We start from the raw sequence: 24,017 nt of genomic DNA, 5'->3' as shown, positions 1-24,017 counted from the left end.
AGAGGCGGCAAAAAGCGGCTGAGCCACACAGCAGGTTTATTTTAAAGCCCTAGATTTACCTATCTAGTTCCGCCCCTGCCTGATTAACATGTCCAGCCTTATTGGGGAAGCATGTTCCCAGGGTGTGGCTCTGCCTAAGCTCTGAGTTCAGCTGACAATAATTATAAGAAAATGCCTAGGTGCTTCCCTGGCGGCCCTCTACAGAATGGCATTCCAAGTCCTCAATAGTTCGTTTTCGACACTTCTCTCTGGTACTTCTGTCTCTAATCGCTTTTTTTCAATGTTTTCCTAGTCAACTCTAAGGTCAATAAATTCCTGCTTCCAAATTGAGCTACTCTGAAATTCAACCAACTGCATTTCCAAGTCAGCCATGTCTATCCATGAAAACATTTGTAAGTTTAGTTCCTCCAGTTTCATGCTGTCTGGAAACCTCATGAATTTTGCTGTCTCTTCCAGTTCTCTGAATTTCGCAAATCTTGAGAAGAACTGCTCAATAGTTGACTCGATGATGTTTAAGAACAGCTTTTGAAGGCTTTGACAGTCTGTTTTGTCATCTTTTGGGAGGTCTTTGATGTGCCTCTTGAGGTTTGGGAAATATCTAAATCTCTCACCATTCACATCCCTCTTAAAGACTTCCAGTTTCTTTTCAAAAGCCTTTATGTAACCAAACATAACATCAAGTGTCTTGCCAGTTCTGCTGAGTGATTCCTTCCACGACCCGCATGGAGTAGGGTTCGGTATCTGAAAGAAGAGCCGCACAACAAATGAAAGAAAGAGACACGAGATAATTTTGCAATACCGGGGGACCAGGCGGGCAAGTCCGGAAAGACTTCCTCCCCGTGCTCAGGTCTCACCAAGCTTTTATTCATCTGGAGTAGCCCTTAGGGTAAGGAGGTTTTAATGACACACATCAGCAGACAATTTTCAGGAATAGGCAGAATATCTGATTAGCTCATCAACAGATCTCCAGGAGTATCTGATCAACAATAATCAACAAAGATCTACATAAGTACCTAAGGAATTAAGTGAACTAAGGTGGAGATGCTTCAACTGTTATCACCCAAATTAACTGGGTAGTTCACAGTTCTGACCTTTACTAGAACGTCAAAGGTTACTAGCCTTTTTTGGGGGGTCTCTGTCTAAACTCAGCTAGTAAAGACAATGAATGGACTCCGGCAAGTTCCTTGTAATTTAACATTTAAGTCATTCAAATGTTCACAAAAATTATAAATGGAAGATTATAAGAGAGGGTTTTGCATGCCAGCAAAAGTTACTGGCGTGCCATGTTTGGCACGCATGCCAGGGGTTGCCCACCCCAGTTTTAGAGTATATGAATCTTCATTCATAATAGATAACATCAGACTGTTTTCCAAAGTGGTTATACCAACTTATGGCAGCAGTATATAAGAGTTGCCATTGCTCCACATTTTTGCAAGATTTGGTGTCTTTTTAATTTTAGCCAATCTGATGGTTATATAATAGTGTCACATTGTGATCTTAATTTAATTTTCCTAATTACTAATGAGGTTGAGGGCTTTTTCTTTTCCTGTTACATTTTTAGACAACCTTGTAATTTTGAGCTGAAATATACTTCTCAAGTAATAGTATTGGTTCTTTTTTTTAAAAATATATTTTATTGAGTTTTTACAGAGAGGAGGGGAGAGGGGTAGAGAATTAGAAACATCTATGAGAGAGAAACATCAATCAATTGCCTCCTGCACACTCCCTACTGGGGATGTGCCCTCAACCAAGGTACATGCCTTTGACCAGAATCGAACCCGGGACCCTTGAGTCTGCAGGCTGACGTTCTATCCACCAAGCCAAACCGGTTAGGGCAGTATTGGTTCTTTACTCTGGGCTTAGACCAGCCGTGGGCAAACTACGGCCCTCGGGCCTAATCCGGCCCGTTTGAAATGAATAAAACTAAAAAAAAAAAAAGACTGTAACCTTTTATGTAATGATGTTTACTTTGAATTTATATTAGTTCACACAAACACTCCATCCATGCTTTTGTTCCGGCCCTCCGGTCCAGTTTAAGAACCCATTGTGGCCCTCAAGTCAAAAAGTTTGCCCACCCCTGGCTTAGACAAACATAATAACTTGATGCTGCTTTCTGTGTATTTTTAAAAAACCCTCACCCAAGGATATTTTTCCATTGCTTTTTGGAGAGAGGGAAAGACAGAGAGAAATATTGATGTGAGAGAAACACATCAATTGGTTGCCTCCTGCACTTGTCCTGACCAGGGTCCAGGCAGGGGAGGAGCCTACTACTGAGGTGCCTTTGACTGGAATCAAACCCAGGACCCTTTGGTCCGCAGGCTGACACTCTATCCACTGAGCCTAATCGGCCAGGACTGATGTTTCTTTTTGGACATGTAACATGCCTAAAGTTTTATGTAGATTGTGTCTTCCATAGAGTTGAAAGTGATGTTTATGTTTTTAGACTGGCCTCAATATTATTGCTTTAAGCTCAGGAAGTACTGGGCTATAGATATAGGTTATAAATATTGTGCACAAGGAAAAACAGATTGAGAAGCCTATAATATAGTGTGGTTAAAATGTTTTCCCAAGATTACAAAGCTAATCACTGGTGGAATTTACATATTTGATCATTGGTTACTCTCCTCAATTGTAACAAATATACCACACTAATGCAAGTTCTTAATAATACAGGAAACACTCTAGGATTAGGGGAAGAAGGGCTATATATAAACTTGATATTTTCTGCTCAATTTTTCTTTAAACCAACTGCTCTAAAAAATAATTTTAGTTCTATTTTTTTAAAGAACTTTTAAAGGTTCTTAATACATTTTTCCAAATTGCTATAGGAAAGAACTATACCAAATGTAGTACAGTCAGCAATCCAGAAACCTGCAGGACCTGCAGAAACCTCTTAATAGAAACTTTATAACTGAACCCGACTTTTAAAATACTTTTACCATCACTATTGAAATGAAATTATTTTATTGTTCTTAATGTTGTTTCTCTTACCTTATTTTGGAATGGTGAATATGGAATACCTTTGCATTGCTACTTTACTTTGCTATCATCCTGGATAATAGGAACAAGGCATTTGGCAGTTTATTTTGCAGTTGTTCTTGCTGACAGGACCAAGGTCTTTGATTTGAAGAGTAGAATAAATTTTAAGTAGCCAAGATCAGAATAATATGACTTTGATCAAGTAGAACCAAAATAGTAGTTGAGTTCACCTAACTAGGGTCTTCTTGCATCTTGGAAGTTAATACTGAAAACCAAGCCGGCTTGTAATCTTGGCACTCCTTTTTGGAACACATTCTAGAGTCAATTAGAATAAACTTGGAGAAGAAAACAAAGCTCACTAACAATGTTCTTTTTTCTTTGTTCCGCTTCTGTGTATGTCTCTATATTTACTAAATGACAGTGATGTATTTATATTTGTGTCTTTCATCCCTACCTGACTATAAGCTCTCCAGGACAAGGTCCAGATCTCATATACTTTATACCTCCTATGTCTGTCATGGTACTTGGGACATAGAGGCTTTCAACAAGTATGTGTGGAAATAAAGTGTTAGGATCAAAAGCACTAAATCATAGGCACAGCTGGTGATATCTAAGATTTAATTATAAAAATAACTATCTCGGTCTATTTTAACATCAGCCTGTTGTAATCTTACATAATGAGAATTTATATACATACTAGAAGCCCGGTGTACGAAATTTGTGCACTGGGGTGGTGGTCACTCAGCCCGGCCTGCACCTTCCTAATGCCGCTACCCTTTAATACAGTTCCTCAGGTTGTGATGACCCCAACCATAAAATTGTTTTCGTTGCTACTTCATAACTGTAATTTTGCTACTGTTATGAATTGTAATGTAAATATCTGGTATGCAGGATGTATGTAGGCGACCCCTATGAAAGTGTCATTTGACCCCCAAAGGGGTCGCGACCCACAGGTTGAGAACCATTGCCTCAGAGGATCAGACCTAAGCTGGCAGGTGGACATCCCTCTTGCAGTCTGGGATCCCTCACTCCTTACTGCCTGCCTGCTCACTGCTCTTTACCACTCAGATCACTGCTCCTTAGCGCTGCCACAGAGGCGGGAGAGGCTTCTGCCTCCACCGCTATGCTAGCCAGCCATGAGCTCGGCTTCTGGCTGAGTGGCACTCCCCTTGTGGGAGTGCACTGAGCACCAGGAGGCAGCTCCTGCATTGAGTGTCTGCCCCCGGATGGTCAGTGCACATCATAGCAACCGGTCATTCTGGTTATTCCACCATAACAGTCGCTTAGGTTTTTATTATATAGACTAGAGGCCCGGTGCACAAAATTCGTGCACTCGGGGAAGGGGGTACCTCAGTCTGGCCTGCTCCCTCTCACAGTTCGGGAGTCCTCAGGAGATGTCCTACTGACGGCTTAGGCCTGCCCCAGAGAGCGAACCTAAGCCATCAATCTGACATCCTTAGCACTGCCGCAGAGGCAGGAGAGGCTCTCGCCACTGCTGCTGCACTCACCAGCCATGAGCCCAGCTTCTGGGTGAGTGGCGCTCCCCCTGTGGAAGTGCACTGACCACCAAGGGGCAGCTCCTGAGTTGAGTGTCTGCCCCCTGGTGGTCAGTGCATGTCATAGTGATCTGTCCTTCTGCCTTTTGGTCAATTTGCATATTAGACTTTTATTATATAGGATACTAGAGGCCCAGTGCACAAATTCATGCACCAGTAGGGTCCCTGGGCCTGGCCTGTGGGATTGGGCGGAAACTGGCTCTCCAACATCCTCCGAGGGGTCCAGGATTGCGAGAGGGCACAGGCCAGGCCAAGGGACCCCACCGGTGCACGATTGGGGCCAGGGAGGGACGCAGGAGGTTGGCCAACCAGGGAGGGATCGCAGGAGGGCTCCAGGGAGTGTCCAGCCTGTCTCGCTCAGTTCTGATAGGCCGGACCCTAGCAGCAAGCTAACCTACTGGTCAGAGCGTCTGCCCCCTGGTGGTCAGTGCACATCATAGCTACTGGCCGACTGTCTGCCCTCTGGTGGTCAGTGCCTGTTATAGTGAACAGTTGAGCTGCCTTAGCATATCATTAGCATATTATGCTTTGATTAGTTGAACTGATGACCAGACGACCGGACACTTGGCATATTAGGCTTTTATTATATAGGAGGATTATCTTTGAAACACACAGTGTTAAAAAATGTTTATTTACCTAGGCAATATAATAAAACTTACCTTTTAAAATTTCAAATAATACAGAAGATTATAAATAAAAATTATATTTGTCTTTCTGCCCCCTTGTACTTTCTTTGTTAAACTAAACACACTTTACTGTACATCCTTACAGATCTTTTTTATCTATAAACATGTATTTACAAACATGCACACAGACATACATATGTTTATATATTTAGAGAGGTATTGTGTGTGTGTATATATAAATGGGATCCTACTGTATGTTCTATTTTGCTACTTGTTTTTAAATTAACAGTATATCATGGGTGTAATTCTATGTTGATACATATAATAATGTTCTTTTTCTCTGTTCCATTCCTGTGTATGTCTCTATAATTACTAAATGACAACGATGTATTTATATTTGTGTCTTTCATCCCTACTCTTGCCTTATTTAATTGTGCATGTATTCCTTTGTGGGAATATATCATCATATATTTAACTCATCCACTTTGTATAAACAATTATATTGTTTTCAGTTTTTCACTGATCAACAAATATTGAAGTGTACATATGTCTTTATTTTCATATAGTTCAGTGTATATATTCAAGAATGCCTAAGGCTAGATTCTTAGAAGTAGATTTTCTGGATTGAACAGTATATACATTTAAAATTTTGATAATTTTTGCCTAATATTGTTTTGTTTTTAATATATTTTTATTGATTTCCGAGAGAGGAAAGGAGATGGAGGGAGGGATACAAACATCAATGGTGAGAGAGAATCATTGATCAGCTGCCTCCTGCATGCCCCTATTGGGGATTGAGCCCTTAACCTGGGCGTGTGCCCTGACACAGTAAAAGAGCCCATGAGTAACAGAAAAACTCACCCAGTGTGATCAACTCCGAAATATATCCTTTTAATGGGAATGTAAGTTGGCACAAATAACTCAAGAACAACATTAGGTACCCAGCCAGTGTGGCTCAGTTGTTGAGCATCAACCCATGAACCAGGAGGTCATGGTTCGATTCCCAGTCAGGGAATTCAAAATCAGGCCATTGTCATTCTCTATCTGGCTTAATATATTTTATTTAATTTTTTTTCAAGAACTTTCAAAGGAAAAATGTAAATCATTTTAGTTGCTATAGGACACCAAATAGATGAAAATACTTTTTACATTTCTTAAGTACAATATATAAGTATCATTGTAATTATTTTAAAGTGTCTGTTTAATTAGAAAATCACATTACTTAAAGCATTCTGGGAATTGTGTAGATTTTTTTTGCACACTACACAATCTGTTCTCCATTAGTAGAAAAATTTAAAAACTATTATTATTATTTTTTTTAAATATATTTTATTGATTTTTTACAGAGAGGAAAGGAGAGAGATAGAGAGTTAGAAACATTGATGTGAGAGAAACATCGATCAGCTGCCTCCTGCACATCTCCTACTGGGGACATGCCCGCAACCCAGGTACATGCCCTTGACCGGAATCGAACCTGGGACCTTTCAGTCCGCAGGCCGACGCTCTATCCACTGAGCCAAACCGGTTTTGGCAAAAACTATTATTAAAAATTAGAGCATATTTCAAAAATTTTTCAAATTTGAAGGTAAATTTTTGTTGTGGTTAGTATTCAGGTTTTTTACATATCTAGTTTCCATTACATTAAACACAATTAAGGTAGAAGTATTAGGGAACATTTATTATTTGAGTTATCTGTGTCATTCTTCCTTGCTTTGTAATACGTTTTGAAATCAAGACAAACTCATTTTTCATTTCTTAGATGCATACTTCTAGTGGAGGAGGATTTTGTGACTGTGGAGACACCGAGGCATGGAAAACTGGCCCTTTTTGTATAAGTCATGAACCTGGAGCAGCAGCTACTACAAAAGAGGTAAGAATATTAGTTGTTTTTGTTTTTTTAAATAAAAAATGCTAACTACTTTAAGCTTGCTGAAACTGGATAGAAATAAATGTTTTGTGTATGGGTTAAACTGAATTCCATTGAGAATCCTAATAGTGAATTCATAATGAAAAGATAACTCAGAATACTTTTTGTTAAGCAGTCAATTTGATAAGAGTGAACAATACATATTTAAGCCTAAAAGAACAAATGTAAGTAATTATTGTTAGAAGCCAAATGTAATAAATTAGGAAACTGAAGAACTGACACATAAATTTAATAATTACTTTCCTTAAAAAGAGTCAACAAATTGATTATTCACTATACATCCTAATCAAGAAAAAAAAGAAGTGAGCCAACTCAGTTGTATATAAGAAAGAAGAATGAGGAAATAATGATACAATCACAGAAGGAATTGTAAGCATTATAAAAAAACTCTTTATATGACTATAAATACATTTGAAAATGGATTACTTTATCAAACAATATAAAGTGCCAATTTATTAATAAACAGAACACCTGAAATATTTGTAAGCTTTGAAGAAATTCAGAAAATTGTCACGAGACAATACTTTTTAAAAAATGCCATCTACACTAATTAAAGAGAAACGTGCAAATTGGTGTCACTCCGCTATGTCCACCAGGCGATCAGAGTGACTATGCAAATTAGCCCAACAAAGATGGCAGTTAATTTGCATATGCAGGTGTGGAGTGAAGACTGAAGGCTCCGGCTGGACTGAAGACTGAAGAGGCTTGGCTTCTCCACTGTGGCCAGACCAAGGGCCTGGGTCCCAGGTGCCGGAGAAAAACCAGTGTTGGCAGCCAGGTGCGCGAATCTTCATGCAACAGGCTCCTAGTGTTCAAATAGTTTCACAGAGGAATTCCTTTCAAAACTTTAAGAATAAGGAGTTTTTGTACTCTTTAAACTGTTCCAGATAATGCTAAAGCAGTGAACACCCCTAGGGCCCAGCTTTTGATCTCTTTAAGTACCATTTTCCATTAAATGTGATCAGGGATTGCTGTGAAAATACTAGATTCCAGGCCTTAGGGAATACATAAGCTTATAAGGATGGGTTTATGTCAAAGGAAGAACACAACTTAAAAGGACTTCCATTGACCGGAGTTGGACAATTGTAGCATCAAAAAATAATAACAAATAACCGCAATAATTCATTAACTCATATTAAAGATAAAAAAAACCCATGAAACATATATGAGAAAGCAAAAATAGAAAGATGAAGTTTGTTGTCATCATAGTGATTATTGTATCAATTCTTTAAAAGTTGGTAGGAATTGTGTTTCATGGTAAACGAGTATTTTCAGTTGATGAGGCAAAGCTCTTCTTTTATAAATATATTTTTATTGATTTCAGAGAGGAAGGGAGAGAGACAGAGAAACATCAATGATGAGAGAGAATTATTGATCATCTGCTCCTGCACGCCTCCTGCACACCCCCTTCTGGGGATTGAACCTGCAACGGGGCATGTGCCCTTGACCAGAATCAAACCCAGGACCCTTTAGTCTACAGGTCAATGCTCTGTTCACTGAGCCAAACTGGCTAGGGCAAAGCTTTTTTTTTAGACGAATACCAGCTAATAGAAAAAGGATACTAGAATAACAAAAATCAACATTTTGCAAGCCCTAAGGAAATCTATACTAATAAAAGGGTAATATGCAAATTGGTCAGGACACCATCACAATAATGACCAAACAGCAGGCTACGTGGGGCAACCAGGCCGGCAGGGGGGCAGTGAGAGTGAGGGGCTACCAAGCCAGCATGAGGGGCAGTGAGGGGCAACTAGGCCAGCAGGGGGGCAGTTGTAGGCAACCAGGCTGGCGGAGGGGAGCAGAGAGGGGCAATCAGGCCAGCAGAGGAGGGCAGTTGGGGGGTACCAGGCCTGCAGGGAAGGCCAGTGGGGTGACCAGGCCAGCAGGGGGGCCAGTTGGGGGCAACCAGGCTGGCACGAGGGGGCAGTTAGGGGTGGTCAGGCTGGCAGGGGGCGCAGTTAGGGGCGATCAGGCAGGCAGGCAGGTGAGCAGTTAGGAGCCAGCGGTCCCGGATTATGAGAGGGATGTCCAATTGTCGGTTTAGACCCGATGCCCAAGATCAGGCCTAAACTAGCAGTCGGACATCCCCCAAAGAGTCTCGGATTGGAGAGGTGTTCTGCACCAGGCCACTAGTATATGATAAATAAGGATCATTACTGGATGTGAAAACCGTTGAGACTTGACTTGATAAGGAACAATATTCACATGGTTCTAAATTGTCATCTCATAGATTACTTGATAGTCATAAGAGAAAAAAATGAAACTTTACAATGGAGGTATCATGCTGTCATTCCTGAAGCCAGTCATGAATCGCTGCTAATAGTGGGTTGATGTGGCATAATGAGCATCATCTGATGTAAAATGCAGGCCATAGCTTAACACCTGAAATTCAGTCAATGCAATATACCATATAAATACAGTGGGGCCTTGACTTACGAGTGTCCCAACTAACGAGTTTTTCGAGATACGAGCCGTCTCTCGGCCGATTTTTTGCTTTGAGTTGTGAGCTAAAATTCGGGTTACGAGCCAGCTTCAGATACCCCACCGCTAGTTGGCACAGCGAACGTCACAGTGAATGCCACAACATCAGCCCAGCATCACGTGTCTCACTCGCGTTCACTTTATGATTTGATATACGAGTAATTTGAGTTACGAGCTCCGTCACGGAACGAATTAAACTCGTAAGTCAAAGCCCCACTATAGAATAAAAAATTAAACCATGTGATCATCACAAAAGATGCAGCAAGAGCATTTCACTAATTCCAACACACTTTCATGATAAAAAAAGACTTAAAATTAATAGAAGAGAACTTCCTCAACCTGATAGAGGGCATCTAGGAAAAACTCAAAGCTGTAATTATACTGGACTAGGGGCCCGGTGCACGAAAATTCGTGCACTGGGGGTGGGTCCCTCAGCCCGACCTGCACCCTCTCCAATCTAGGTGCTCTCAGGGGAGCCCTCTCCAATCTGGGAGTTTCTGTCTGTCTTTGCAATCATATGAGCGAATTGTCTGAGACCCCCCCAACCCAGTTTGGTTTGTTGCTCACAGAGTAATTGAGGCATCTTTTTTTTTCTTTGCTTCATTGGTGGAGATTTCCTGGAAGTTTTAGGATACCTTCCCTTTAATTTTTCCTGGACACTCTGATTTTACTTATGTCTCTCACCTTTGCTTTCCCTCCATCCTCCACCACAACAGTAACTTGCTCCAGGCTCACTTTGCTGTAGTGCCTAGGAGATCCATCTGCCACCAGAACTCCGATTCCCAGCATTCCTGGTGCTCCCTGTGCTCTGGGCTTCGGCTTTAGGTCCTGGGGCTGCCAACAGAACTACTATTCCCAGAATTCCTGGTGCTCCCCATGCTCTTGGTTTTCTCTTCCTGCTCTGTCTCCGTCCCACGGCCTCTCACTCTGCCAAGTCCTCCAAGCTGCCAGCTCTCCCTCTCTGCTCTCTGTCTGGCGGCTTGGGGAGCCAAGTTCCCCAAGCCGCTCCACTCTCAGCCGGCTCTCCCACTCGGCTCTCCGCCCAGCAGCTTGGGGGAGCAACCGAGGGAACCACGTCCCCCCAAGCTGCCAGCTCTCCCACTCTGCTCTCCACCCAGTGCCTGTGTATACAAATTAACCCGCCATCTTTATTGGGTTAATTTGCATACTTGCTCCTGATTGGCTGGTGAGTGTAGCGGAGGGATGGTCAGTTTACATGTTTCTCTTTTATTATATAGGATACTGTCTCCTTAACATCAGGAAGAAGACAAAGATTCTGTTCTTGCTACATCTATTCACTATTATACTTGAGGTTCTAGCCAGGACAGTTTGTCAAGAAAAAAGAAATAAAAGGCATTCATAGTGGAAAGGAAGAAGTAAAACTAGCTCCATTTACAAATGACATGATTTATATAAAATATATAGGAAATCCTAAGGAATCCATTAAAAAATAATTAGAACTAATAAATCCGTTCAGCAAGATTATAGGATATAAGATAATTATATAGCCCTGACTGGTTTAGTTCAGAGGGTAAAGCGTCGGTCTGTGGACTGAGGGTCCCAGATTTGATTCCAGTCAAGGGCATGTACCTTGGTTGTGGGCACATCCCCAGTAGGGGGTGTGCATGAGGCAGCTGATTGATGTTTCTCTCTCATCGATGTTTCTAATCTCTATCCCTCTCCCTTCTTCTCTGTAAAAAATCAATAAAAATTTTTTAAAAAAGATAATTATATAAAAACTAGAGGCCTGGTGCATGAATTCTTGCTCCAGTGGGGTTCCTCAGCCTGGCCTGCGGGACCGGGTAGAAACCGGCTCTCCGACTTCCCTTAAGGGGTCCTGGATTGCGAGAGGGCACAGGCAAGGCCAAGGGACCCCACCGGTGCACAATCGGGGCCAGAGCGGGATGTGGGAGGTTGGCCAGATGGGGAGGGCCCTCAGGAGGGCTCTAGGGCATGTCCGGTCCAACTCGCTCAGTCCTGATTGGCCGGACCCCAGCAGCAAGCTAACTAACTGGTCGGAGCATCTGCCCCTGGTGGTCAGTGCACGTCATAGCGAGCGGTTGAGTGGCCTTAGTATATTATTAGCATACTAGGAGCCCAGCGCGCGAAATCACGCGGCACCGCTCACCCACCTGCAGCCTTGCCTTGACACCCAAACCTGTCCACGCAGAGCTCCAGCATGCCTGGCCCAGCCCCAAAATCCTCTGGCCTTCTCTGGCCACTTTAAGCCCCGCTTTCAGTCCCTCAAATCGCCACGGGTTGGTCCCACCTTCTCTAGGTGCCTCCCCAGTTCCTCCCCATCTCGGGAGCAACGTGGCAGCTCCTCCCCATCATGGCACCGGAGGAGAGCGTGGAAGCTTCCCACCTGCTGCACTATGCTCCTTCCCCTGGCACGTGGGCCACAGGGCACTCAGAGTGTGAGCGATGGGTGGCAAAGGACTGGTGAGGGGGGCACTATGGGCTCTCACCCCTGTCCTCCCTGGCATGGGATGGTCTCGCCTCCTCCAGGCACCTACCTGCTTCCGCCCCAAATCTGGAGCAACGTCCCAGCTAATATGCTAATGGTGTGGTCATTACCCACTATGGTGTCCCAACCATTAGCATATTAGCTCTTTATTAGTATAGATTACGCTTTGATTGGTTGAACAGACAACTGGCCACTTAGCATATTAGGCTTTTATTGTATAGGATTACTTGTATTTCATCCTAGCCAGTTTGGCTCAGTGGATAGAATGTCAGCCTGCGGACTGAAGGGTCTTGGGTTCAATTCCGGTCAAGGGCACATGCCTGGGTTGTGGGCTCGATCCCCAGTAAGGGGTGTGCAGGGGGCAGCTGATCAGTGATTCTCTCTCATCACTGATGTTTCTATTTCTCCCTCTTCCTTCCTCTGAAATCAATAAAAAAAAATATACATAAAGAAAAAGAAGCAAAAAAGTTTCTTATTAAAAAACAAAAACTTACGTGTATTTCTATACATTGTAATGAATACTCTGAAAATGAAGTTAATGAAAAAATTCCATATATTATAGTATCAAAGAGATAAAATATTTAGGAATAAATTGAAGAAAAGTATGAAATTTATATTCTGAAAACTATAAAATATTGTTGAAAGAAATTTTAAAATATCTAAATAAATGGAACAACATCTCATATTTCTGAAACAGAAGAGTTACTATTTGTTAATATGCAGTTCTTTGTGTTTTTTTCCAATACCACCAAGGAATTAATTCAATTATTCTCCAACACTGTCCAGGTGTCTCACAAGTTTATACTGGATTTCCACTGGATTTCTTTTTTTTTTTATCTTAAAGAGCTACTATGATTTTTTTCTTTTCTTTTCTTTTTGAGTCCTTTGTTTAAATCAGTGGTTCTCAACCTTGGCTGCACATTAGAATCACCTGGTAATCTTTTTAAAATCCTGATTTCTGGGCCTCATCCTCCGGAAATTCTGTTTCTTTATTATGGGGTGGGGCCACAACATTAGTAACAAAGAAACAGAATTTCCGGAGGATGAGGCCCAGAAATCAGGATTTTAAAAAGATTCCCAGGTGATTCTAATGTGCAGCCAAGGTTGAGAACCACTGGTTTAAATAACGCTATTGTGTTATAACTTGCATACCATATAAGAAAATTCATCCATTTAAAGTGTATAATTCAATGGTTTCTTACTGTATTCATAGAGTTGTAACTGTCAGCATAATCAATTATAGAACACTAGAGGCCCGTTCCACAAAAATTTGTGCACTTGGGGGGAGGGGGGTCCCTCAGCCCAGCCTGTGTCCTCTCGCACTCTGGGACTCCTCGGGAAATAACGACCTGCTGGCTTAGGCCTGCTCCTGGGTGGCAGAGGGCAGGCCCAATCCCTAGGTGCAGCCCCTGGTCGGGCTCAGAGCAGGGCCCATTGGGGAGTTGGGGCGCCGCCCCCTGTCATGCACAGAGCAGGGCGATTGGGAGGTTGTGATGCCACCCTCAGTCACGCTCAGGGTAGGGCCGATTGGGGGGTTGGGGCACCGTCCCCTGTCACACTCAAGGCAGGGTTGATGGGGAGGTTGCAGCGCCACCCCCTGTCACGCACAGAGCAGGGCCAATCAGGGGGTTGGGGCACTTCCCCCTGTCACTCACAGAGCAGGGCCCATCAGGGGGGTTGGGGCTCTGTACCCTGTCACGCACAGAGCAGGGCCAATCAGGGGGTTGGGGCACCGCCCTCTATCACCCACAGAGCAGGGCCGATCAGGGGGTTGGAGCGCCACACCCTGTCACACACAGAGCTTCAGGGCGATCAGGGGGTTGGGGAGCTCTCCCCTATCAGGCACAGAGCAGGGCTGATCAGGGGGTTGGGGCGCCTTCCCCTGTCACACACAGAGCAGGGTGGATAGGGAGGTTGTGGCCCCGCCCCCTGTCACACACAGAGCCGCAGGGCGATCAGGCGGTTTGGGCGCTGCCCCCTGTCACGCTGATCCCGGTGCTGGGAGGCATATTACCCTTTTACTATATAGAATAGAGGCCTGGTGCACGGGTGGGTGCCGGCTGGTTTGCCATGAAGGGTGTCCTGGATTAGGGTGGGGATCCCCACTGGGGTGCCTGGCCAGCCTGGATGAGGGGATGATGGCTGTTTGCATCTGGTCACACACCCTTCAGGGTGGGGGTCCCCACTGGGGTGCCTGGCCAGTCTGGGTGAGGGGCTGAGGGCTGTTTTCAGGCTGGGGGTGACTGAAGCTCCCAACCGCTCCTTTTTTTCTTTTTTTTTTTCTTTTTTATTCTGGGCCAGCTTTAGCTCTGAGGCTTGGCTCCAGCTCTTAGGCCTCCGCTGCTGAAAGTAGGTTTCTGGCCTTTGCTTACAATGTTGTGATCCTGCTGGCTGAAGCCCGGCGGACTAAAGTAGGTTTCTGGGGTTTTGTTTAGCTTCTATATTTGTTACATAGTTGCTTAGAGTTGCAGCTTAGAGGCCTGCAGCGGCAGGCGGGGAACGTTGGAGTCCTCTGTCACTGAAGCAAGCAAGCCTCATGTCAGTTTCAAGCTGCTTGGCTGCCAGCCGCCATGTTGGCTGGCATTTAATTTGCATATTGCCCTGATTAGCCAATGGGAAGGGTAGCGGTCGTACGCCAATTACCATGTTTCTCTTTTATTAGATAGGATAGGATTTTCATCATCTCCAAAGAAACCAGTCATTCAATTTTTACAAACTTCCCAGCCTTCGGCAATTAATTTGTCTCTGTAGTTTTGCCAAGTTTGAACAGGCTATATAATAAAAGCCCAATATGTTAAGTGTCTGACCATTCGTTTGACCAGTCACTATAATGTGCACTGACCACCAGGGAGCAGATGCTCAGACTTGTAGGTTAGCTTGCTGCTGGGTCTGGGCGAGACAGGGTTGGACACCCCCTGGAGCCCTCCCGCGGTCCCTCCCCAGCCCTGTTCGTTCACCAGTGGGGTCCCTCATCCTGGCCTGCACCCTGTCGCAATCTGGGACCCCTTGGGGGATGTTGGAGAGGCGGTTTCTGCCTAGTCCCCACAGGCCAGGCTGAGAGACCCCACCAGTGCATGAATCGTGCACCAGGCCTCTGGTATTTTATAAATGGGAAGATATAATATGTGATTGACTTCTTTCACCTAGCATGATTTCAGGGTTTATCCATGTGGTAGCATGTACTTCATTCCTTTTTATGACCAAGTAATATTCCAATATATAGATATATACCACGTATTATTTATCCATTTATCAGTTGATGGACTTTTGGGGTGTTTCTACTTTTTGGCTATTAAGAATAATGCTACTATGATCATTTGTGTATACGTTTTTGTGCAGACATTTTTAAATTTCTCTTTGATAGATACCTAGGAGTGGAATGGCTGGGTCATATGTTAACGATGCTTAACATTTTGGACACCTCTTAGACTGTTTTCCTAATTGGCTGCACCATTATATTTCTACCAGTAGTGTAAGGGTTCACATTTTTCCACATCCTGGCCAATACTTGTTATTATCTGCCTTTTTCGTTATACTCATCCTGACAGGTGTGAAGAGGTATATCATTGTGATTTTGATTTGCATTTCCATAATGGCTTATGATACAGAGCATTTGAATGCATTTTTTTTTTTTTTTTTTTTGCTGATTGGTTTGAACAAGCCTTTTATTAAGGAGATGATGTTCTGTAATAAAAAGTTTCTTATGGGAATCAAAAGACCCAGGTTTTAGTTTTGCTTCTATTTATAGGCTCTTTGACCTTGGATGGGTTCCTTATCCTTTAAATGTCATTAATTCTCTGCCTTTCTTACAGAGTGGCTATGGGAATCAGTTTAAATTATGAGAAAAAAATTTTTTTAAAGAATAATTTATCAATTTTTAGAGCGAGAGGAAGGGAGAAAAGACATCTTGATGTGAGAGTGTAACATCGTTCTGTCTCCTGCATGCTCCCCACTGATTAGCCCACAACCCAGGCATGTACCCTGACCAGTAATCAAAACATCAACCTTTTGGTGCATGGAATGACGCCCAACTGAGCCACATTGGCCAGGGTGTGAGAAAGATTTTTGTAAATTATAAGAGATAACCAGTGGTTCTCTGATATTATCATAGTTAGGCTACTCAGAAAGGCTGAGAACATTCATATGGCAGAGCATCACTAAAAGGGGGTGAAGAGGGGCATGGTCCTGTCTCCTTCCTTTCTGTTATCTGTAGCACTGACTTGGCCACAAGGAGTTAAACTAAACTTATATAAATAGCAACTTACTTGAGGTCAACTCAGTTTTATTCCTGGAGGATGGTGTAATGAACTTATTAAAATTCATTAGAGGCCCAATGCACGAAATTCATGCAAGGGGCTCTGCCCTTGCAGCCCCGGCTTCGTCAGAAAGGTGGCCCTGAAGGCCATTTGGCTGTCTGGTCTAATTAGCATATTATGCTTTTATTATTATTATGCTTTTATTATTATAGATTATTATAGCCGTGGCTGGTGTGGCTCACTTGGTTTAGTGTCATCCCATGCACCGAAAAGTTGCAGGTTCAATTCCCAGTCAGGGCACATGCTCAGGTTTTGGGCTCAATCCCTGGTAGGGGGCATGCAGGAGGCAGCTAATTGACGTTTTGCTCTCTCGTTGATGTTTCCCTTTTTCTCTCCCTCTTCCTTTCTCTAAAAAAAAAAAAAATCAATTTTAAAATCTTAAAAAAATAAATATACATAATTATAAATTAATAACACTATCTTCTTTATACATTTTATTTGTATACAATGTTGGTAGTGTGTTTTTCTCTGCTTTCTTACAGAATTTACGTTGTTCATTGAATGAAGAGGTAATTGCCCAAGCCAGGAAAATGTTCCCTTCAGTGATAAAATACATTGTAGAAATGACTATATGGGAAGAGGAAAAAGAACTGCCTTCTGAACTCCAAATAAGGTGGGGAAATTTTTCAAAAGCTATAAGTTTTAGTGATTGTTATTTATATTGCAAAATAAGTGCTGGAAGAATGTTTTTGTTATTTACTGCTTAATTTATTACCATTATGCAAATTTTATAGAGAATCGTCTTTTGGAATACTTTTAAAATGTCCATTTATATGAGATGTTCTGCTAGGTGCTAACAGAAGTTAAGCCAAAAAGAAGAACCTAGTCAGAATCTTCTGATTTTTAAGAAAAAAACAAACCAAAAAAACTATTTGCAGGGTTATGTTCTAAATGATTTATAAGTCCCTCGCAGCCACTTATACCAGTAGGGAAGTAAGTTGCCCAGTTTGATACTGGCCTGGACCAACTTCCCGGCTCCCAGTAGGTTTGTGAACAAAGGTAGAGACTTGGGCACAGTGTCTGTCCCTTTAGCCCAGGTCTTTAAGATTAAAAAATGTTTGATGGCCCGGCCAGTGTGGCTCAGTGGTTGAGTATAACCTGAAGGTCATGGTTTGATTCTCAGTCAGGGCACATGCCCAGATTGCGGGCTCAATTCCCAGTCAGGGGCATGCAGGAGGTAGCTGATCAGTGATTCTCTCCTATCATTGATTGATTTTTCTATCTCTCTCTCCCTCTCCCTCTCTCAATGTGTTCCTCAGGTGGGTTGTTGCACATTTAAAAAACAACAACAATAAAATACGCTTGTTGGCAGGAATTAGGAATTGGCCCTTTGCCCTGTGCTTTGGTATCTAGGATTATTTCAGTTGTAGATATTGAACATCTTTAAGCCCCAAATCCAGGAATTCCTAATAGGCATAAATAAGTCTTTCCAAGGCTATACTATTTACAAATACAAAAGGGGATTCCAGACCTGATATGAAGATATAATTTGGGCCTTGTGGGTAAATCTAATCACAAATATATTATTCTTCTTTGAATTTACTAGGTTTTATGGTTTGTTTTATTTTAGGAGAGAAAATTAAGAATTTAAGTTTATAAAGACAATAAACATTGTTTTACTCTTGCTGGGCCAAAAACTGCTAGGGAAAATACAGGTCATCAGAGATTATGTCCACAAAGGTTCTAATTTCAAATATGTGATAGCATCAGTTAAACTTGTGTAAGAATTGTGTTGGTCAACAAAATACTAGTTAGCAATCTGCCTGCCTGTAAAGGGAAAGTTGCTTGAGTGTGGATGTGTATGGAGGCAGCATACTTCACATTCACATATCTGAGCTCTGTCCTTCTCACTGCCTATTGGCATTGTGACCATGAAGAAATCCTTTTGAGCTTCCATATCCTAAGCTATAAGAGGCCCAAGAAAATCTTCCTCTTAGAGTTATGAGGATTAATAATTGAGCGCATTGTAAAAGCATATTATATAAACTGTTGAAAACTGATAACATCTAAATTTGTGTAGCCCATGACAACTATTTTCACATGTTTTATAAGATCCTCACACCACTCTCAAATGTAGACATTATACTCTTCTTAGAGATGGAAGAGGCATTGTCATATCAACAAGTCTAAAAGCCTAAGCCACCCAAATGTCTATAAGGCCCCTCATTCAGTCAAATGGTAGTGCCTGCACTTTAAGCCTATATACTTAAAAAAACTTAAATGTACTGTAAAATCAGAAATATAAGGTAAAACAAAAATAAATTCAATAAGAACTAAATGTTATTAAAATGTTAGTATTATTGCCTGCTTGAAGGTTCTGAGTCTGAGGCATTTCTTCCTTTGTCAAGATGAGAAGTTAAGAAGAGTGGTATTAAAACCATGACCCTGGCCTGGACCAACTTCAGGTTCCCAGGAGGTTGTGAACAAAGGTAGGGACTTGGGCACAGTGTCTCCCTTTAGCCCAGGCCTTTAAGATTAAAAAATATTTGATGGCCCCGCCAGTGTGGCTCGGTGGTTGAGCATCAACCCATGAACCTGGAGATATGGTTCAATTCCCAGTCAGGGCACATGCCCGGATTGCAGGCTCAATCCCCAGTGGGGAGCGCGCAGGAAGCAGCCAGTCAGTGATTCTCTCTCATCATTGATGTTTCTTTCTCTCCCTCTCCCTTCCTCTTTCAATGTGTTCCTGCCACTAAACTGACAATAATAATCTACACCCAGCCATGGTGGCTCAGTGGTTGAGCATCGACCTGTGAACCAGGAGGTCACGGTTAGATTCCCCGTCAGGGCACATGCCCGGGTTGCAGGCTCGGTCCCCAGTAGGGGGAGTACAGGAAGCAGCCAATCAATGATTCTGTTTCATTCATGTTTCTATCTCTCCCTCTCCCTTCCTCTCTGAAATCAATAAAAATATATTTTAAGAAAGTTAAAAAAACATAAACTGATGATAATAATAATCTGTATCTGGAAGTGATTAAAAAAAAGTTGGGGAAAAGACATGGAAAAGGTAATACTTTTATTAGGGTTTTTAAAATTCCACAGTACTGTACTACTTAAAATAATTTCCTATATGAGTATTATAGTGGTACTTTCTCATATGTATGAACTTACACAATGCTGCTTTGGTACAAATGTCATATTACTTTAGTCTATTTTTCATATTTTCTTTTGTTTATTTGTTGCAATATCTGAATGCTTATCTTATTTTTTAAACAGGGAGAAGAATGAAAGATACTATTGTGTCCTTTTTAATGACGAACACCATTCATATGACCATGTCATATACAGTCTACAAAGAGCTCTTGACTGTGAGCTTGCAGAGGCCCAGTTGCATACCACTGCCATAGACAAAGAGGTTTGTGAGCTTCATTTGAATTATTGTACTGTCTTATATCCGTTCCTGGAAGTTAGGTGTTGACTGAGCCTTTGCCAAGTGCCCTAGTATTGTGTTAGGTACAACCGTCTTTTTCACCCATTTCTTATATCCTACACAAACTGGTTAAAACTTGACCTTTCTATGTGTGTATCATAGTTGTAGATAACTATAACTTTCCTCTTTTAGTCTAGGTAATTAGGTGGCTGAATGTGTTTGGCAAAGAGTAAAGAATGTTGGCTCAACTTCAGTCCGTTTGTGTAATTTTTATTGAATGAATGAATAAATGTGTGAATTATTAAAAGTGTATGTTTCTGAGATTTTAACATTCATTAAAACTATTTTTAGAATAATATTCATTTATGGCTCAGCTTTTATTTCATTTCCATCCAAAGCAATGAGTTCCTCAGGTGTATAGAAAGACTGTTTAACACAATCCTGCCCTAGAGAGGAGTGTAATATAGTGAAAGAAGCAGCATGGCGTTAGTAATTAGTGTAGTGGTTCCCGGGCTGAGGAAACAACATCCTGGCCACACCTCTCGCCCACTAGTGGACCTTAAGTGTGTTGTGCAACACATGCTGAGGAACTTTGAGTTATTCACGAGAAGTACTTATTTATTTATTTACTTATTTATTTATTATTTTTATTGATTTCAGAGAGGAAGGGAGAGGGAGAGAGATAAGAAACATCAATCATGAGAGAGAATCTATTGTCCGCTTCCTGATTGCCCTCTACTCGGGATCAAGCCCGCAACCCAGGCATGTGCCCTTGACCGTAATCAAACCTGGGACCCTTCAGTCCGCCAGCCAACATTCTCCACTGACCCAAACTGGCTGGGGCTATGCATGAGAAGTATTTAAAGCATATAGCAGCAGTTTACTAAACTTCAGTTATTATTATCAGATGGAAATCGAGTACACTACAGAAAGTAAAGAACTGACATCTTGCTAGGCAGGAAATCTAAAATCCTAAAGTATAGAAATTCTCTACTAGTGGTATTAAAAGTTCTGGAGCTACCCGAAGGTGTTAAACATTTGTGTTTATCGTTCATCTTTTAACTTTTAGGCAGTCGACAAATGATTAATAATTAAGAACTGATTAGATTTTTGGGCTATATATTACTAATTGATTTGGATTGTCATTCTGCTATTTAGTTCTCATGTTTGTCTATTATTAGGGTCGTCGGGCTGTTAAAGCAGGTGCTTTTGCTGCTTGCCAGGAAGCAAAAGAAGATATAAAGGTAATTTTCTGAATTAGGGACAAAGAGAACATAAGAGGAATGCACATGTAAAACTACTATCTTTTTGAAATGGGTTTCATAGTTGGTCCGACGGTTGTGGGTTATTGTTAAGCTGAAATGGGTTTTGCATCCTAAGTAAAGATAGGGTTGATGTATTTGGATCCAGAGATTTGGAACTGCAGTAGTCATGTAATTTATTTTTTAAAGAATAGATTACTTAGTTAAAACAAAACTTTTAAAATTAGGGTTTTCTTTTATATTCCTTTTATTTGTAGAGTCATTCAGAAAATGTCTCTCAACATCCACTTCATGTAGAAGTTTTACACTCTGAGGTTATGGCTCATCAGAAATTTGCTTTACGTCTTGGCTCCTGGATGAACAAAATTATGAGCTATTCAAGTAAGCATATAGTCTAATACTGTGTTGTTTTTTTTAAATAGCTACAAATTAAAAATATTAAGTATAAAATAAAATTTCTTTTATTAATATATTTTGATTAATTTTCAGAAATGAATTTCAAGTACTGTAAATAATATTTTATTGGCTCTTGATTCTATGATGTTGACAGAATTGTCCTTGTTATCAAATGTGCAAAGATTAATGTTAATTTTTTTCACATGCTATAGGAAACATACTTTTGGGAGAAATGTTTAAGAATAAAAATTATGTGATGACTTTTTTTTGTAGGTGATTTTAGACAGATCTTTTGCCAAGCATGCCTTAGAGAAGAACCTGGCTCTGAGAATCCCTGTCTCATAAGCAGGCTAATGCTTTGGGATGCAAAGCTTTATAAAGGTAGGTGGATCTTTGCTTATGCTGTTTGCTATGAAGCAAAGGAAGATTATGACCGTAAAGTGGAGCTATGACCTCTTTTGTTGACTATTATCAATGATCTTGGTTTATAAGATAAACATTAAGGTAAGATCGACCAATCAATATGTATTCTTCTATGTTGAAACTTGGGGATACTGCCTTTTAATTATAGTGCCTTTTCATTTAGTCAGCATCAGTAAAAGAAGTATGTATATGTATGTAGTGCCATTATTAAAGTTGTACTAATATTAATTTTTATAAATCTAAACAAAGAACAAAAAGTGAAAGGTAAGAGAAAGGCTAAAGGGGATGGAAAAGGGAAGAAGAAAGAGTAAGTAGTTTTGAGTGAAATAGAATGAAAAGGAGTGGAGAAATGTTGGGAGAGGTAGAATGAAGTAAGATAAAGTAGTGAGAAGACTACAGAAAAAGAGGAAAAAGGCCATATATGTATATATTTTAAATTCTATCTATTAAATAATATAATAAATACTACTCATATTTGAGTCCTTGAGGTCTACTAGCATGTGAAATAATTTTATAATATTTTGCCACTTCTAATAGCTGGAATGTTTTTTTTGCCTTGGTGATACTACCCCACTTCCCCTCAAAAATGATTTATAGGTGCCCGTAAGATCCTTCACGAATTGATCTTCAGCAGTTTTTTTATGGAGATGGAATACAAAAAATTCTTTGCTATGGAATTTGTAAAGGTAATTGCTCTTTATAAATAGATATCAATAAACAGAAATAGAAAACATTTTTGTAAATGAAGTAATAGAAATAAAGGGGATAATTATGAATCCAGAATTTAATTTTATGATTCATTTCTTTGTCAAACAGTTTTTTATTTTCACATTTGCTAGTATGGAAACAGTCTGGGAGAGGAGAAAGGTGGGAAATGACCTATTATTTGCTGAGACAGAACAATAGGAAGTTATCACGTTCATTCATCCTTTCTAATCATTTGCCTGTTAATATAATAAGAATAGAAGCGACTAGTTGAAAGTCATAGCAGGGAAAAGGAACATATAAGAATGCTAAAGGGCCCTGGCCACTTTGGCTCAGTGGATGAAGCATCGGCCTGTGGACTTAAGGTTCCCAGGTTCGATTCCGGTCAAGGGCACATGCCCAGATTGCAGGCTTGATCCCCAGTAGGGGGTGTGCAGGAGGCAGTCAATCAATAATTCTCTCTCATCTTGATGTTTCTATCTCTCTCTCCCTCTTCCTCCTCTCTGAAATAAATTAAATATATATATATATATATATATATATATATATATATATATGTTTTTTTTTTTTTTAAAAAAGAATGCTAAAGGGAGGCAGGAATTATATGGGCAAGAGTTCTGTTTTGCCTTATGTTAGGTATCCAATAACTACTTGTTAGGATCCTTTGATATTGAATTGCAGGCAGTTCTGTAAAACTTAAAACAAGGCAGAGGTAGGACCCAGGATAGAACTGGAAGCAGAAAGTGAAATAATGATTGTTAAAGGCAAATGATACTATAGGGTAAGATCCTTCACTCCCTGGATTTTAGAAGTAGATTGTTAAAAGTAACTAAGACATTTGGTTTCTTAAAAGGTGATAATTCAGGTTGTCAGCTCTATTTTTCTAAAATTCTTTAGAGATACAATATTGAACAATATGTGTAATCTGAAAGGAAATTATTTTCTTATACAAAATCAGTTCTCTTTACTAAGATGATATTTTTTGTATGCACTGGGTACCTCTTAAATCTATGGGAATTCTAATGGATAAAATTAAATATGTAGATCAAGGTTCTAATACTACATGACTGAATGTATTATTATTTTTGGCCTCCCAATATGTCAGGGTTTATTTTCAGCTGGTGTGCACCAATATGGATAAGAAATTATGTACAGCCAGCATCCACTCTGTTTAAGGCTAGATTGAATCTGATTGGTTGGTTTTCTGGCTCATATCGGTTTATAAGTACTTGGAATATAGGCCATGGCCTATACCATTGGGGTAGAATTTGCAGCGATTACCCCAGATCCCACTTGGAGGAAGGATATACTGCACCATTGCAGTCCTCTGTGATTTTTTACCTGTGTTTGTGTGTGTTTTGTGCATTTTGTTGTTTGTTTGTTTTTAACATCTATTTATTTATTTTAAGCCTCACCAGAGGATATTTTTTCCATTGATTTTTAGAAAGAGTAGGAGGGAGGGAGGGAGGGTTAAGGTGGGAGGGGAAGAAGAGATGTGAGAGAGACACA

The 24,017-nt window shown here is 40.9% G+C and overlaps 1 protein-coding gene across 6 annotated transcripts in view; it reads left to right on the top strand.

Moving 5' to 3' along the window:
- The window catches only part of UBR1 (ubiquitin protein ligase E3 component n-recognin 1), a 143,504-nt gene that overhangs the window by 20,917 nt on the left and 98,570 nt on the right, over positions 1–24,017 (top strand). For 5 of the 6 annotated variants that reach the window (XR_004966038.1, XM_036299006.1, XM_036299002.1 and 2 more), the window contains 7 exons: positions 6,921–7,031; positions 16,835–16,965; positions 19,569–19,707; positions 20,904–20,966; positions 21,242–21,365; positions 21,654–21,761; positions 22,401–22,489. Coding sequence is in view for 5 of the 6 variants with exons in the window: in XM_036299006.1 (XP_036154899.1) it covers positions 6,921–7,031; positions 16,835–16,965; positions 19,569–19,707; positions 20,904–20,966; positions 21,242–21,365; positions 21,654–21,761; positions 22,401–22,489 (765 nt within the window). In the remaining variant the exon portion in view is untranslated. Of the gene's footprint in view, positions 1–6,920; positions 7,032–16,834; positions 16,966–18,667; positions 18,782–19,568; positions 19,708–20,903; positions 20,967–21,241; positions 21,366–21,653; positions 21,762–22,400; positions 22,490–24,017 lie in introns of those variants that run through there. The other variant, XM_036299017.1, reaches the window with a different exon arrangement.

Source organism: Myotis myotis, unplaced genomic scaffold (genome assembly GCF_014108235.1).
Source record: "Myotis myotis isolate mMyoMyo1 unplaced genomic scaffold, mMyoMyo1.p scaffold_m19_p_1, whole genome shotgun sequence".
In the NCBI taxonomy this organism is placed as follows: domain Eukaryota; kingdom Metazoa; phylum Chordata; class Mammalia; order Chiroptera; family Vespertilionidae; genus Myotis; species Myotis myotis.
This window is presented reverse-complemented; position numbering and strand designations above follow the sequence as displayed.